This window comes from Drosophila rhopaloa, unplaced genomic scaffold (genome assembly GCF_018152115.1).
Source record: "Drosophila rhopaloa isolate 14029-0021.01 unplaced genomic scaffold, ASM1815211v1 contig_133, whole genome shotgun sequence".
Taxonomy (NCBI): Eukaryota; Metazoa; Arthropoda; class Insecta; order Diptera; family Drosophilidae; genus Drosophila; species Drosophila rhopaloa.
Window position 1 is genome coordinate 1,725,700 of NW_025335010.1, and position 17,626 is coordinate 1,743,325.

Sequence of the window (17,626 nt, forward strand, 5' to 3'; positions counted from 1 at the left end):
TGCAGCGCAGTGAAGGGGAAATTTCCGATGCAAAGTCGAGACAGCTTTATTATTTTTAGTAATTTAGGTATAGAAATCGAAATGTAGTCAATTTGTAATAACTGCAAGGGTATATAAACTTCGGCTTGTCGAAGTTTGCTTCCTTTCTTGTTTTCATTTATTATACCCGTTACTCGTATAGTAAAAGGGTATATTGTATTCGTGCAAAAGTATGTAACAGGTAGAAGGAAGCGTTTCCGACCCTATAAAGTATATATATTCTTGTTCAGGATCACTAGCCGAGTCGATCTAGCCATGTCCATCTGTCCGTCTGTCTGAACGCTGAGATCTCGGAAACTATAAAAGCTAGAAGATTGGCATTTTGCATGTAGATTTTAGGAGTTCCTAGGCAGCGCAAGTTTGTTTCAAAATGGTGCCACGCCCCCTCTGACGCCCATGCTATTATGAAAATTTTAATTAATATATATTTGTTTCGTCAATACCTATCGATTGGCCTAATAAAAGTTTTCCACGCCCACTCTAACGCCCAAAAACTCATTAAACGCTTAAGCCTGGCTAGCGCCTACATTTCCGCCTTTCATGGCCCGGGTACAATAGCGCCGTCTAACGGATGGCTTTGGAACAGCTGGCCAAGGTGCTCAACAGAGTTAACGTTTATTCTCGATAAGGATTTCTATTAAAGGAAATTGCGATGGTTTTCATTTGTCAATACCGAACTATATCCCAAGAACTAAGCATATAAAATCAAATTAGCCAAATTGGAGGTCTGAGTCAAACAATGACGTATGTGTGTATGCTGGTGCAGGACGAAAGCTGCCTTGCTAAAGCAGCGCTGGTGCTGATGCTCGTGCTGTAAAGCTGCCAGCGCTAAGAGATCGCCTAATTCAAATTGATAATTTTAACTTTTTGTCCTTTTTCCCTGTGGTCACTCTAATTCACATTATGTTATTGCAAAATCTAAAGTTGTTTATCTGAGTAACGGGTATCTAATAGTCGAGGCACTCGACTATAGCGTTCTCTCTTTTTTTTCTATGACAACGTTCAATATCAATTCTTCCATTTTAGAACCTTGTTATTTTATTGTTTATATTGTCGTTTTCTAACCATAAGCCTAATGATCTACTGGTTATACCTGGATCTTGATCCATTTTCAGTACTACGGGTTTACCTAGAAAATTAAATACTTTTAATAATGCCTTTTTTCTATCCAATCAGTAGCTGTGGTCTCGGCTACTGACATAATTTAGATTTAGATTTAAATCAATATAAGTTAAAATATATATATATTATTAAGGTAGGGGGCGTTATTGCCACAAAAAAGGCTCCCGCCCGCTTTACTACGCTGAAGCGAGAGCGGGAGATCGGCAGCGGCCATCCGAGGAGTTCGGATCCGAAACCCGAAGCTCGCACTCCGGAGCGCGGACGTTGCGAGAAGTGAGAGAGGGAGCGCAAGAGGGGCGAGAGCGAAAGCTCGGAGAGCTTAGTGAGCAGCGGCGATGCAGTGGGCCACTGACCTAAACATTCCGCCCGCCCTTGCAACTACTCGGGTTGCAACATAGCCTGGTTGCTCTTCTCACTGCTGGTGGCAGGCTCCGGACACGAGCCACCCGAACACGGTGCTCTGGGCGACTGGTAGTCCATCCTGCATTTTCAGGAAGCCCAGCCGCATCACGCTCGGATACATATCCGCGCCCAGGATGATGGATATCGTCGTGGGGAGGTTGAAGCGCTCGTCAGCCAGCGTAATATCCCGGAAGTGGGTCCGCACCGCGTCGCTCAGCTCCCGGATTGAAGTGCGAATGCGCACGTGAGGCTCTATTTTACAGATGACATCGAGCCGGACAGCGCTGTCGATCTTAGACCCCACCTTTGCCGAACAAATCTGTTCGCCTCCCTCGTTGGTAGTCGGCAAGCGGAAACTCGCCGCTGGCAAAGCGTCGATGCAGCTCGTAGGTCGATAAGCGCCGCAGTGTCGAAGACTCGAGTCCCGGTATCTAACCGCACCAAAGCATGACGGACGTTAGTGGAGTGGAGTGGCGGACGAGGGCCGAGGAGCGGTTGAAGAATTCCGTGGAGTGGAGGGCCGACAAGCAGCTGAAGAGTGCCGGACGAGGGCCGAGGAGTGGCTGAAGAGTGCCGTGGAGTGGCATCGCTGCTCTGAGACCGGCGTGCCGCCGTGCGGGACTACCGTGAAGACTTCGGCGATTCGTGGAGATTCTGGAGCGTGTCACCGCATCACCGTAGACTTAGAAAACAGGGTCTTGCAGCTTTTAACACCTGCTTCCCACAAGCCTCTCATGTCAGGGGCTCCCGGAGGAATGAACTGCCAGAGCAGCTGCTGGTGACTTTAGGCACCTGTCACAGCTTTTTTGAGAGCTTGGGGAAACTCGCGGGATAATAGGGCAGCCGCACCCACAAAGGTCTTCCCATTGTCCAGATATACTTGACGGGGGCATCCTTTTCGGGACACGAAAGGAGCGAAGACGGCGATAAACTTCTCAGTCGTAAGGTCGGACGTAGGCTCTAAACGGATGGCCTTAGGGGCGAATCCGAAGGGACCGGTGTGGACTAACCAGTATATGTGAAAGGGCGCGAGAAGGAAGTCCGTTCTTTAGGTAAGTCTCCCATGAGTTCCGTTTGCAACTTCTTTTTGTGGATGACGCATACCTTGCAAAAATACATGACGGACTTGACCAAATTCCTCACCCTCGGGATCCAGAATTTGGAATGGATCAGACGGATCATTAGCTGATTGCCACTGTGCAGCGTTATGCGATGCGTAAAATGGACGAGGAGCCGAGACAGATGGCAGTCGTATGGAAGTATGACAGGATACCGTTCATCATACTGGAGAAGTTCGGGGGCCGTGACCCGGACGCATGCTCTCATGAGCCCTTGGGAATCAAGGAACGGGTTCAGGTTTTGGAAAAGGCATCCAGCTGGCACTGGCCGTTTTTGGCTTAAGCAGACAATCTCAAGGGCAAAGTGCCTGCTCTGCGTGACGGAAATCAGGAGACGCTCGGCCGACGCAGTTTCAAGGGCTGTCAAGTGATCCTCAAACGGAGACATGAGCTTTCGCGAGCGCTGGATGAACCGATGAGCGTAAGCGAGGACTCGTAACGCCTTGTCGAGTGTGGAAAAACGCTCAAGAATGTCTTCAAGAGGAGCCTTCACAAATGGACACGGGGGTCATGTCCTTGAGTGGGCCACTCGCAGCGAGGCCACTGCAGCCAGGCAGGACCATGCCACCACAGCTGGCTGGCCGCAAGGTCTTGAAGCGCCACCCCCGGCTAGCGAGATCTGCCAGGTTATGCTCGGAGCGGACGTGTGCCCATTTCTCCACCTCGGTGAACTGGGTGATCTTGGTCAGACGATTTGCCACGAACGTTGTCTTGTGGCATGCCGGCTTATGCAACCAGGCGAGAATAATCGTCGAGTCCGTCCAACAGTGCAGGGCGGGCGCCGGTCCGGGCATCTTCGGTAGAACTGCGTTGGCCATTTCGGACAATAACAAGGCTCAACTCGAGCCGCGGGATCGAAACCGTTTTTACTGGGGCCGCCCGCGTCTTTGCCGTGAGTAAGTTCACCACTACCGCGGACCCAGCCTCAACTCGGACGTAAATGGCTGCGCCATACGCCTTCTGCGAGGAGTCGCAGAACCCATGATGCTCAATTTTCAAATGTGGTCGGAAAGCGACCCATCGGGGAATGTGGATCTGATCGAGAGCGGAGTAATTTTCCAGGAAGTCAACCCATCTTTGGCAAAAATCTCGGGGGAGGGCCATCCTAGATTTTGGAGCCAAATGTCCTGCATGAACATCTTTGCCCGGACTATGAAGGGGGCGAGCCAGCCCGCTGGATCAAATAGTTTTGCAATTTGGGATAGGACTTGACGCTTCGTGAACGTTGAACCCAAGATCAATTTGGGCGGAATGAAGAAAAACTCGTCAGACATCGCCTTCCACTGAAAGCCGAGTGTTTTAGCCGTGCTCTCTGCGTCAATTTCAAGGAAGACCGCGCGAAGAAGATGGTCACTCTGGATGTTGGCCAAAATGGGATGTCCATTTTCTAAGAAGGAATCCTGCTGAACCCAGGGCCCAGGGCCCAGCCGCTTGCGCTTCGGTTTTAGAGTCTGCCTCCGCGAGTACGTCGTCGAAAGTGACTGTCTTCAACTCGTAGTCGCGGATTTCCCCATCGGAATAGAATACGGTGCAGGGGAGTATGCTTGGGGTCTACCCAAATTTGCAGATACATCTTCTCGATGTCGGCGTTGAAAACGAACCTAAAGTATCGCCACTTTAGGATTTGAATAGTGGATTGGTCGGATTGTAAGACCGGGCCCGCGTAAAGTATGTCATTCAGACTGGTCCCGTTTGCGGAAGGGCTAGAGGAGTTGAAAGCCACCCGCACTTTAGTGGTTGTGCTGTCGTGTTGTGGAAGGTAGTACGTGGCGGAACTGCTCGCCAAAGGGATCTCGGCCATGTGACCTAAATCGAGGTATTCTTGAATCACAGAGTCATACCGGGCCTTCAGGGAAGGATCTCTTTTTAGGCACTGCTCGTTACACAGGAATTGAGCCAGAGCAAAGGATCGTGAAGATGCGAGCTCAGAACCACTATGCTCGGGATCGCGCAAGGGGCGCATCACAACGTAATTGCCACGATTGTCCCGTCTTGTAGTCTGGACAAAATTGTGTTCACGGACGGAATCAGACTCGGGGACTATCTGTGTGGGCACTTCCTCCACCTGCCAGAATTTCGTATGGAGATGATCCAAGGAGTCGTCAAGTCCGCAGGTAACTCGCGTGGAGAAGGCGGACACATTGCGGGGGGCCGTTAGAGATATGGGGCCTGTCAACACCCATTGAAAAGTGAACCGCAAATGTTAGCCCAGGCGTTGCCGAGGAGGATGGACGGAAGAATGTCGGCTCCTATCAAGACATCGATTTGGGAGCTCTCGAAGAACTTGGGGATGTCAGGAATTCCCTTAAGAAGATCTCGAACGACTGGATACGAAGGCAGATTCCCGACCAGCTGCGGAAGAACGTCAGCTGAAGTTTCTAAATGCAGCCTGGGTCTGGAAGGCGATCGAATAGAAAAATGACAGAGTTTCGTGGACTGAGCGGCAACGGTTTGACTTAGACCAGAGACTTGGGCCTGGATAGTCTTGAATGGAAGTTTGACGAGGTTGAAAAATCTCTCCGTAATAAAGGTTGCCTCGGAACCAGAGTCGATCAGGGTTCGCGCCTAGAAATTGCACCCTAGATGGCAAATGTTAATGAGGGCTGTGCCCAGTAGGAAAGCTCTTTAGCCGGAAGCGAGGCACACTTGCACATCAGAGTGATCCCCTGTGGAGCTCGTGCCTCTTGTAGTAGGCGCGGGTCGACACCTGGCTGGCGCAGATGGACTTAGAGCGGCCACGAATGGATTACCGATCTAAAGCCTCGGCTTGAATAGAGGACATCTCTAAGGCCTTGTGCCTTGCAGCTCTTTCAGAGCGGCTCCGGACTCTTGGGATACCGCCGATTTTCGAAGCGGTCGATGAGGCTTCGCCACGCGGAGATAAACCCTTCCCTAGTCAGCGGGGCTTTGAACACAATGGCGTGCGCATCGCCACTTGTTTTGGACAATAGGTGGAACAACTTCTCCACCAGTGTAAGACGCGAGTTGTGGATGTATATCGCGGTAAAAAGATCTCTGAAGGTGGGCCAACGCAGGTAATCACCAGCGAAAACTTCGGTGTCGACTGGTGGCAAACGAGAACGGTCACATAGTTAATTATTGCGGAGTAGAAAGCACAGTGCCGTAAAAACAAGAAGAATCGGAACAATGATTGGGAAAACGATGAAAATGTATTTATTAATCTTGTTACTCCCTTTGTTATAATAATAATGCCATCATATGTTTTATAAAAAAGAATAGTCACTTTTCTTTACTTTGCCATGGGCAGATCTTTATTATTGAATCGTCAAATTAATAATGAATTACAGCTAGCTATTTGCGGCTGCGCTGCCTGCAAACATTGGCAGCGGCCGTCATATATATCGAAGTATATGCTCGCAATTGTATTTGTGCTGGTAGCATGCATGCCTTGTATGTGTCTGCACTCAGGCCATGGGAATATGCTGACACTAGCCCTTCCCATAAGTTGGGCTCTGAGGCGCATTCATATTTCGGCTGGCCGCAAAAGTTTAGCGGCCGGCGCTTTTGTATTTGTTTAAGTACACTCTAATACAATGTTGGTGTCGGTACATATCCCTCCTTTTGAAAAATAACGTAATTCTATGAAGTTATTTTCCTTAATTCAGCAATTAAAAAAAATCTTCAACTATTTGTTGTATTTACCAAATACAAAACCAACATAAACAAAAGGGATCCACTCGCCCTAAATTCAGCAATTAAAAACAATCTTTAACTATTTGTTGTATTTACCAGTCTGCATATCGAAAAAACCGAGGGTTTTTCAACAGACAAAACACTGAAAACTTTCACACACTGATAGAAGCTTTAACGACAGAACTCCACCTATGTTAAAACCAATGAACTTTGGCAACTCACAATTGCCAAAAAGCTTCTCTGATCGTAACATTGGGGAGTTTCTGACGCTCTGCTTCCATCCCCGTAGATAGCTGGTGAGTCTGAGGTGACGTGCAGACGAAACTAGCTAGTCCTATCATAGTCGGGTTCACACCCCAGGGAGTGTAAGTGTGATGAAAGTTTAGTGGAATAAATCGTTGTGTTATAGAAGAAATTAAAATATAACCAACGTATGACCTCGGGTAATTCAATAACACTACAATTATTGTTTACAAGGTCGATACAAAACCAACATAAACAAAAGGGATCCACTCGCCCTAAATTCAGCAATTAAAAACAATCTTCAACTATTTGTTGTATTTACCAGTCTGCATATCGAAAAAACCGAGGGTTTTTCAACAGACAAAACACTGAAAACTTTTACACACTGATAGAAGCTTTAACGACAGAACTCCACCTATGTTGAAACCAATGAACTTTGGCAACTCACAATTGCCAAAAAGCTTCTCTGATCGTAACATTGGGGAGTTTCTGACGCTCTGCTTCCATCCCCGTAGATAGCTGATGGGTCTGAGGTGACGTGCAGACGAAACTAGCTAGTCCTATCATAGTCGGGTTCACTCCCCAGGGAGTGTAAGTGTGATGAAAGTTAAGTGGAATAAATCGTTGTGTTATAGAAGAAATTAAAATATAGCCAACGTATGACCTCGAGTAATTCAATAACACTACAAATAATATATATATTTATTTTTTTTTTTGTGTTTTTTATTTAATTTATTATTGTTTTTTTTTTCGAATCAGAAAGTATTATTTATTTTAGTATATATTTTTTTTTTAATTTTGTCTTATATTTCCATTAAATTATGGTTCTTAATATATTGATATATTAATGATATATTATAAGAGAATTAAAGTGATTATGAAATAAACATTTTTAACCTATCCTTATGTACTGTTTGTTTTTTATTTTTGTTATTTGAAATTACTATGTTATCGTTTTCTTCTATACTTTCAACCTTATAAGGTCCAGTATATTTAAAGTCTAGCTAATTCCCTGTTTCATTTTTCAATAAAACTTGATCTCCTATTTTTAAATCCAAATCTAAGGTGTTTTTGTCATATCTAATTTTTTGTTTCTTTTTATGAGATTCTAACATTAATCTAGCTCTCTTAAATGCTTGTTCTGGTCTAAACTTAGATTCTTTAGCGTAGTCATCTACATTATATAGAGGTTTTATTTTATCAATGCTATTAAAATGTTGAGGTAAATTTGAAGTTTTACCAAAAACTAACTCATATGGACAATAGTCATGTGCCATAGAGGGTGTTGTGTTGAAACAATATACGAAGTACTGGAGCCATACATCCCAATCTGTTTTATCAACTGAGATGTATGAGCGGATAAACTCATTAAATGTTCTGTGGCTTCGCTCCACGGTTCCTACAGTTTGGTGATGGTGTGTGGTAGAAGTTATGTTTTTGATATTTAAATTTTTACATAAATCCTCAATTATCGAATTTTTATATTCTGTTCCCATGTCTGCTTTGAACGTCTTCACTGGACCGTACTTTAGAATAAAATCTTCAAATATAGCTTTTGCTACTGTTTTTGCACTTTTGTTTTGGATTGGTATCGCAGATTAGGGTTACTGCATATTTATTTCCTTGTTCAGATTTAGGTAGTGGACCGATCGTATCCACAATTACCCTGTCGAAAGCCATTTGTGGCGTTTCAGTTATCGTCAATGGTGTTTTTGTATGTTTTGTTGTTTTGGATTTTTGGCATTTTGGGCATTTTCTTATATAATTTGTTTTAAATCGGGTCATATTTTTACAATAATAATGCCTTTTTATCTTTGCTAATGTTCTAGCTATGTATGACCTCCTTGTATTGGATCGTCATGGAATGTAAACAGTAATGCTTCTTTCTCTTTATCATTATTTGATAATAGGGTCACCGGCTTGAGTAGCGCTACTCTTAGAGATTGTAATATTTTATTGCCCATTATTTTAAAAGATTCTATTGATGTAGTGTCAAAGATCTTTTCGCTCGGTGCCACTTTGAGTTTGCTGATATTAAGTATACCGGCTTCTTTGTCAAGCCTTTGAAAGAACTGACCTAAGTCGAGAATTCCATTGGTGTACATATCGCTAACTTCAATTCTTGCTATAACTTTTTTCCATGCTTTAGTAAACATAGTGAATCTGTTATATGCAAGGGGACTACTCGTCATTTACAATGACTTCGTATACGTTGGGCTGAGAAGCTTTATTTAGAGTTTGCCTAGGCAAATCTATTTTTTCTTTTTCATTTCCTGCGCAGGAATTTTTCTGTTTACTTTGGTTTCTGGTAGTGACTGTCAGAATTTTATTATTCGTTTGAATATTCTTTAAATCCATTATGGTTATTCTTGAAAGCGCATCGGCTATATGATTGTCTTTTCCCTTAAGATATTCCACAGTAAAATAATATTCTTCTAAGTCTAATCTCATTCGCGTTAGTTTTGAGCTCGGGCTTGTCATCGAAAATAAGTAAGTTAATGGCCTATGGTCTGTCTTGACTGTGAAATGTCTTCCATAAATATATGGTCGAAAGTGATTTATTGCCCAGTGGATCACTGCTAATTCTTGTTCAGTTGTATTTTTGTTGCGAATCTTCTAGCGCTGTCTGCGTCCGTTGGGACTGGTTATTTTTCTATTACATCGTATTTTTTATTATCTGGCAAAATACCTTTTTCAGTACACTTGTGTCCAAGGAAGGTCACTTCGTATCTGAAAAATGAGCACTTTTCTGGGTGAAATTTAAGGTTGTGCTTCCTGCATAAATCAAAAACGTTTGTAAGATTTTTAATCATATGTTTTTCTGAACAACCGATGACAATTAGGTCATCCATATATAAGAATGCCTGTAAAGGTTCGATACCTGAAAATGCAATTGTCATCATTCTTTGGAAAGAATTTGGCGCTATTTTTATACCATAAGGTAATCGCGTGAAGCGATAGGAGCCATTGCTCGGGGAAAAGGATGTTATATTTCTAGACGTTTCTTCGAGTTCTATTTGATGAAATCCTGACATTAGATCTAAACATGAAAAGTATTTAGCTCTACCTAATTGGTCAAGAATATCGTCTATTCTTGGTAGCGGAAATTTATCTGATAAAATTTTTTTGTTAATTTGGCGGTAATCAATTACTAAATGCCATCTTTTAGTATCACAATTTGGTAATGATTTTTTCGGGACGATTAGTAATGGACTGTTGTATTATGAAACTGAAGGTTCTACTATTTTGTCTTAAATTAATTTGTCTACTTGTTTTTCTACTTCGTCTTTTTGACTGTGGGGAATTCTATAATTCTTTATGTATACCGGTTCATCATCTTTCATTCTTATTTTTTGTTTGTAAAAATTATTAGTTGATATTGATTCGGATTCTTTTCCGAATATATCTGTGTATTTTGTGCATAATTCGTTAAGAATTTCCTTGAACTGAGGTGGAAAATTTTTGTTTAATTTTTCTATAATTTCTCTTTGTTTACATTTTTATTATATTTAATTATGTCGTAATCATCCAATGGTTCAATTTTCATTGTATTTAACTGAATGATTACAGTTTTATTAGTTGTATTCAAAATTCGGACAAAAGTGTTTTTAGAATCTCCAATGGAATTTCCAATGAATACACCATTTTGGATTTCTTGGTTTGGTATTAATATATACCTGGTTGCTGAATTTATAGCAATTTTTCGGACTACTTCGGATCTTGCTGGTAGAATTGTCAAATTATTTTCTAGATTTATTGGAATATTAATCGGATTATAGAGGTTATCTGGTCTCAGTATGAGCCAATCGTTTTCTGGTTTTAAATCTATTTGACAATTGTATTTTTTCATAAAATCTATGCCTATGATTCCATCAAAATAATAATACTCGCAAGCTGTATTTTCGAAAGGCCCTTTACAATCTGCTGTAAACTGCACTTTGGTTTTCTAGCCTCCTTCATATAATTTTTATTTTTGTAGGCATCTAATTCCCTATACGTGTTCTCTATTTCTTTCTTAATTTCTACATTATCATCCCAGGATACTGGGGTAGATTTTTCAGCATATAGTTCTAATTCTTTTATTTTTAAATTCAGGAAGTTCTTCTGACCTCCTCTCCTTTTTCTCTTATTATTTTTTTTTGTCTTAGGCATTTATGTGTATTTAATTAATTAAATTTTTTTGTTTAAATTTTCTGGTATGTGTATAAAACTGCCTGGTCTTTACAATTATTGTTAATTATAAGTTTTTGCATCGCAGATGCATATAAAATAATAAAAAAAAATTTAAGATGTGCGCTCTTGGAAGCGCTGTCGGTTCACTTCTCCAGGGTCCGGCTTGGCTCGCTGATGCTCCTTCGCTGGCGTAAGGGGCGGCCTACCCCTCACACTTGTTGTCTCAGCTGCTGATGTCCTGGGCCTATGGGCTCAGGCAGTACCGGTGCCGGTCATCGCACAGGTTTTTCGCAGGTGCCTTCGCAAAATGGGCTTTCCAGTCGTCCAGGGCAGTCGTCTTTCGGGCACACTTTGTTTCTTCTTGGAAACTGCTTCGGAGGTGGAGGTGTTAATTTGTGTCGTCATTAATTTTCTTAATCACTGAGTGAGCTGGAGTGATTGGCTTTTTATTTACAAGACTTGAATTAAGAAAATCAAGTTCTTTTGTAATTTTTGGGCTGTTGCCCAGGGCGGTGCTGGATTGTTTTTATATAATAGCCACTTTTTTTATTTTTTTATTTTGTTTTGCACGTCTCTACGTTTTGCCATAACTCCATCTCTACTCACTCAGATTTATATTTCCAGATTCCAGTTGCAGTTTGTATGAAGTCGTCATCAATTTCCTGGTCCTCTGCCCGTAAATGTGCTCCGCTCCGCCAAGTCACTCTATGAAATTTTATAAATGGTACTTATCGCCGCAGCGTTTCAGGTTGTTTGGTATCCAGATTTGTAGCTGCAAATTTTCCTTTCGTGCAGTTGTTCCTTCCTAGGTCCTCCAGGACCAGTGTCACGGTCGCCATGTTATAATAATGCCATCATATTTTTTATAAAAAAGAATAGTCACTTTTCTTTACTTTGCCATGGGCAGATCTTTATTATTGAATCGTCAAATTAATAATGAATTACAGCTAGCTATTTGCGGCTACGCTGCCTGCAAACATTGGCAGCGGCCGTCATATATATCTTAGTATATGCTCGCAATTGTATTTGTGCTGGTAGCACTGAGAGCGCGAGGGAAGTTGTACATGCATGCCTTGTATGTGTCTGCACTCAGGCCATGGGAATATGCTGACACTAGCACTTCCCATATGTTGGGCTCTGAGGCGCATTCATATTTCGGCTGGCCGCAAAAGTTTAGCGGCCGGCGCTTTTGTATTTGTTTAAGTACACTCTAATACCATGTTGGTGTCGGTACAGTGGGTACTCGCTACAATGATACATGCATACTACAGTTCACTTCCCTTTTTTTTGTTTATTTTAATTATTACCTTTGTTATTGGTTGCTAAATAATTTAATTGTATTTATTTATTTTTTGGGGGTTGGGAATGATATTTTCGATCTCACGAAAATCAGGAAAACCGCAATAAAAAATAAATTAATTAATTACTATCCATTGGCCGAAAATAATTAAATAATATTTATAATTAAATAATAATTATAATTATAAATTAATAATATATATAATTAACGGAGCCGGGACGATGGAATTAAGACTTTGGTTTGGGTTATGCCGTCGGCAGCGCAGTGCAAGAGTGAGGGACCCGGGAGAGAAAGATAAGGAAAAAACTGCAACAATAACAACACGGCCGCTGCGGCGGCTAATGCGGCAATTTGAAAAAAAAACAACCGCGGTCGCACGTTTATTTTATTTAAAATATTTGCTATTTTGTCACGCTTTAATTTCTTTTGGCTTGGTATGACTACGCGTATGTAAATTCCTGTATGTGAAGGCAGAAAATTAATAATTGCGGAATGAGCATGCACAATATGTATGTGTGAGCGTATGTGTTGGATGCTGCTCTTTGTCATACAGTGGAAACTTTATAAGTGGACTGTAGTTGTGAAACATTTATGGAGGAAGAAAATATATTTATTTATATATGGGCATGCATGCAATTATGGATATATGTGTTGTATGTGTAAGGGCATGTATTGGTACAGTAGAGCGTCGAGAAGTAGACTGTATTTGAAGTGACGGAACAGAGAAAATTATGTGGAAAGAAAAAAACAAAACAAAAAAAATATCGCGACAGCAGCTCGACTGCCGTTGTGTCGGGCAAACTCGGACGTGGAGTTGACACGAAAAAATTGATCTTACAGCAGTGTGAACGAAATTCAATGTTCGGACCACTGCTCAAGACCGCCAGCGAGAAAGAGACGGAAAAGGCTTGTACTTATCTTTTAGCGGAACTGCTGGTTGAGTGGCGGAAGGATATCCTATTCCGGCTCGAAGGACCAAATGATGTAGAAGGGCGATCCTGCCACTAAAAGATTCCTTGAAAGGCACCACAAAAATCCCAAGCCGCGAACGCAAAGTGAACGAAAATGAAGAAGTCGGGGCCGTCATGGTACTTCAAAATGGTGGTCAGCTTTATTACGCTGCACACATGAGACTAAACTTAACATAAACATAAAACCGCGCTCCCGCCCGCTTCACTCCGCTGAAGCGAGAGCGGGAGATTGGCAGCGGCCGACCGAGGAGTTCGGATCCGAAACCCGAGGCTCGCGCTCTGAAGCGTGGACGTTGCGAGAAAGTGAGCGAGGGAGCGCAAGAGGTGCGAGAGCGAAAGCTCGGAGAGCTTAGTGAGCAGCGGCGGTGCAGTGGGCCACTGACCTAAACAACGGATAAATTCTAAGTCACTTGAGGAAAAGGGTGCGTGGAGGTAAAATAATAATAAACACTAAAACCATCCTTTGTCGTTTTGCATATATGTACATACATTTCACTTATTTTTATTCACTTTCGCCTTTCTTCGTGTTTCCGTTTTACTGCACCGATTACACTTCTTGCTGCCTAACCTTATTTTTCTACTGACCGCATTCTTACTCCCCCGAGTGCCTTACTTGCAAAATTGTCCTTTGGTGTTGACGACGTTGATGTTGCTGGTAGAGAAACTGGCTCTTTTAAAATCGGTTTGCGGAACTTCGACGGGTTCGATGTCTATGTCCATATTGGACAGTACTAAAAAACGGTTGGCAGAAACTATAGTTTTTGGCTACTGGAATTTCTCAGATTTTTAGTGACTGAATTCGGTGTTTTGGAGTCAAGATGGCAATTAAGTGTCTCTTTAATTTTCTGTTGCTGTAGAGCCACAGATTTTCTAATGTTTAGCTCATCTTCGGAGTTCGAAAGATCAGCCATAAGAGATTAGGCAGCGCTGAGCGCTGCTATATCGACTTCCTGTATACAAAGGCCCTTTGCCCGGGTTGTATAACAATTGCAACTGTTAGTTTTGACTTTCTGTTTCACTTGATTCACAAAAAGCTACAACTAACTACTGCGCTCGCATCTGTACTGAGGGGCTGAGGTCGCTGGCCATTTCCCGATTGTTGGCAGCACTCGATGCTTCTGACGCCCACTGCATACCCAGCAAAACAACAGCCGTAGGTTTCGACATCCTTGAGCCCAGTGTCCGTTCCCACCACATTTTCGACAGGTCTCCTGCGGGTCTGTGATATGGGTTGCATTTGGTGGCCTCTGTGTGGTGCTTGGCTGCCTCTATTGTTTGGCTTTCTCTGTTGCTGTTGGGGTGGTGTCCATTGACCTCCTCTCTGTGCTTCGGGTGTCTGCTGCCGTTGGACTTGGTGTGGTGATGACCACTCATTTCCCCGTTTATCCTGGTTGCCCGTACCTTCGCACCTTCTGCTCGTGACTTGCATTGGTCCTCGAGAACTCGTTCTCCTGTGCGAATGCTTGGAGAAAGCTCCAATTGCTCTTACTCGTCGGCTAAGATCATTAGCGTATCGAGGTCTGACACCATGTACGCTCTTATAAAGATCCTTTGATCTCCTTAATAATTCGTAGGGTCTCTTTCGGCGAGTAGTTGAGTGGCCTCACCATCGTCTGCATGTCGCTCGCTGAAGCCCTGCTTCCGTTGCCTGACTTGATCCGCCAGCCTGGTAAAGAAATCTCTCGGCAGAAAATAGGTGTTGAAGCTTTCTATGAATTTCGCCCAGGTTTTCCATTGCTTGTTGGCGATGAACTTCTTCAAAGCCCTTCCCTTAAGCAATTCCGGCATCGCTCGGGGAGTCAAGTCGCTATGTGTTGGCGGACCATTCTACTTGGTCCAGGAACTCGAATGGTTTTTCCGTACCGTCGAACCTGAACGACCATTCACGGACTTGTTTAGCGACATTTGCATAGTCTGAATGCCGGGTCTCGAGATCAAGGCTGCCGTTTTCCTTTCCTGGCTTGACTCTCTCCTGTGGGCCTCTTTTAACAAGTTGTCAATGCTTAGGCTTGCCACTAGGGTGTCCCCTTCGGCGTTTGTTAAGGTGATGCTTGGGCCGGCTCTGTCGTGGTATGCTGCCTCCAGCTCGGGCCAGATATGGATGAGGACCCAGATATTGTGGATCGTTCTCTGTTTCTGAATAATATTCCGACAATGCGTTTCTCATGTCGTCCAATCTGCCATCCAGGTCGATATTAAGCTTCTGTGTGAAACCGACGAAGTCCTCCTTGTTGAGGCGGTAAATCCACTTCTTTCCCATTCTGATTCTTTTACTGTCACTGTTCGGCCAACCACGTTGGGCGCCAGATGTAACGAACTAATTATTTGTGTAAGCTCGCTACGAGATTTTTGCGACTAGCTCAGAAGATTGTGTGTTCGTCCAACCAAATTTATATGACGTGATTGCCCGCAGATCAGTGAGACAACACAGGATTCGAATGGTAACAGTGGGTTTATTCTTGTGCTATTTGTTACAGCGGGTGTATGGCTTGGCTGGTCTCAGTATTGCCTCGCGATGGTTTCACTGGGTGCTAGTATTGCTCGTCCTGGGTTGTCGACGCGTTGACTTGGTAACCGCCGGCTCCTTCTTGCGTCTCGGGATGCTGGTAGTGATTCGCCTCTGCTCGCTCGCCGACGCGTTGACTCAAAGCCGCTTGTCGCGCCTTGGACTCGCAGAGAGATCGGCCTTGCCGGCTTAGGGAAGCGTCACCGTTCTCAGACTAGGGTGAACAGGCCTTGCTCTCCAGGACAACGCTTTTTGACACAATGATCGCCTGTCCATTGCTCTGTCCCGGACGGTCCAACTAGGGTTTCGCTCGGTTCGCTCACAGTCCAGGCTAACGCCAGGAAGCTGCCTAGCAGTTCATTTTGCTTTACGCCTAATGCAGACGAACGTTTCACCCAGCCCAATTGCTTCCTGCGCTCCCCGCGATCGTGACGCGGCTGCCTTTAATGTCTGCTGGCGTCACTGCCAATGTCCTCTGCACTGCTTTTTGGACGATCGCCGTTCCGGGACTTGCTGAACCGCTGGGCTTCTTTAGGACAACGCCTCTTGAATTCCTCAACTGGTCGAATGGTCGCCCTTCCTGGCTGGTAGTGTGGTACTCTAGCTCTCGGGGTGTCGGACAGTGTCTGTTTCCAGGACTTCGTCGGCAATCGCAGGGCTCTCCGGGACAAGGCCTCTTGAAGCCACAAATCGATCGACCGCTCGTCCTTCGCGCCAGGTCCTGCTCAGTCGAGCACGGCACACTGGTTTTAAAACAACCTTTCCCCCGAGCTCACGGTTCCTCGTCACAGTACTCTATTGATCGACTCTGACAGACCCGCCGGTCTAATACGCCAGAATGTGTTATTTAACTCCTCACAGGAATACAAAACTCCGTCGCTGCGTTAGTGAAATTACTTCAGTCTATGCTGCAGAAATGTAATGCATACATTAAGGACATTAAACCTGCTTATAATAAAATTAATAACGCAGATAAAAAGCCAGGATTCATAGAGGACGCTATAATGAGGATCATCATGCTATAATTATACTCTTATCGTGATCTTATTAAAAAAACGTCATAAGAGAGACTACGGCATTGAACTTTTACAGCTATCGAAAAATTAGAAATAGAGAGACAAAGCACATGTCTTTATTATTTTATAGCTCGTCTTAAAATTAGGAAAAATTAAACAGAACAACTCAATTATATTCGATCAAATCAAATGTAGTTGAGAGCAAGAAACTATATACATCTTTAACACATAATAGGTAGAACTGAGGCCGATTTGGATCTGCTATTGTTGCTTCTTTAGAAATCGCGAACACGTCATAAATCACAGGTCATCCCATTTGGTTTTTTCTAAATTTTGAAGTATTGGAATATTTCCAGTATGGTTTTGGTTCTCAAAAATTGTAAGACGAATGTGCATATTAGACAAAATGACTTGTTAATGTGAGGTGTTATACATTTTAGCTGGAAATTTCAAAAAACCCATTTTAATTTTGCCACGTGGGACAAGAGACGATCAAATTAAATCAAATGCTTAAAATCTTATTTATTGTAGTCCAATATTAAAAAATTCTATGGCATGTTAGCAAAATGGCGGGGTAATAGAGGAAAGACGAAACACACTGTGAAACAAGTTATCTGTATATTAATAGGCTTTTCGACAATTTTATCGCGAAATTTTGTGCATGCAGATCAAGTTAAAGCAGAAAACAGTTATAGAAAATCTTAGTTCCCAGCTAAAACACTGGCACTACTCCGAAAAGTACTAGATAGAGTGAAAAGTAACCTCCTTGGGAATGAAAAAATTTTTGTTTCTCAAATGTTTTTTTATTTTATTCAATGTAGTCCCCTTTTAGCTCAATACACTTATTCTAGCGATTTTCCAACTTCTTGATCCCATTCGAAAAGTAATTTTTCGGAACGTCTGCAAAATACTCCTCCGCGGCGTCGATGACTTCCTCGCGTGAGCTGAATTTTGTATTAATGAGATATCTTTTCAGGTTCGGGAAGAGATAATAGTCCGAGGGAGCCAAATCGGGTGAATAAGGTGGATGCCGAAGCAATTGGAGCCCTAAGTCATTTATTTTAGCCGTTGTTGCTACGCTC

The 17,626-nt window shown here is 43.2% G+C and overlaps 1 protein-coding gene across 1 annotated transcript; it reads right to left on the reverse strand.

Moving 5' to 3' along the window:
• Window positions 1-4,125: 4,125 nt before the first annotated feature.
• Window positions 4,126-11,156, reverse strand: LOC123037111. The gene is made up of 3 exons (XM_044456608.1): window positions 11,015-11,156; window positions 4,747-4,850; window positions 4,126-4,680 (listed from the first exon to the last, which is right to left on the reverse strand). The coding sequence occupies exons 1-3, from the start codon at window positions 11,154-11,156 to the stop codon at window positions 4,126-4,128; spliced, it is 801 nt and encodes a 266-aa protein (XP_044312543.1).
• Between the last annotated feature and the right edge of the window lie 6,470 nt (window positions 11,157-17,626).

Excerpts from the sequence above, each read along its gene's own strand:
- LOC123037111 (XM_044456608.1), bottom strand. The coding sequence starts at position 11,156 with ATGACGACACAAATTAACACCTCCACCTCCGAAGCAGTTTCCAAGAAG. Across the intron at positions 4,851-11,014 it reads CTGTGCGATGACCGGCACCG|GCCCCATATCTCTAACGGCC; the intron begins GTACTGCCTGAG and ends GGGTGTTGACAG. Across the intron at positions 4,681-4,746 it reads TCCATACGAAATTCTGGCAG|ACTACAAGACGGGACAATCG; the intron begins GTGGAGGAAGTG and ends AATTTTGTCCAG.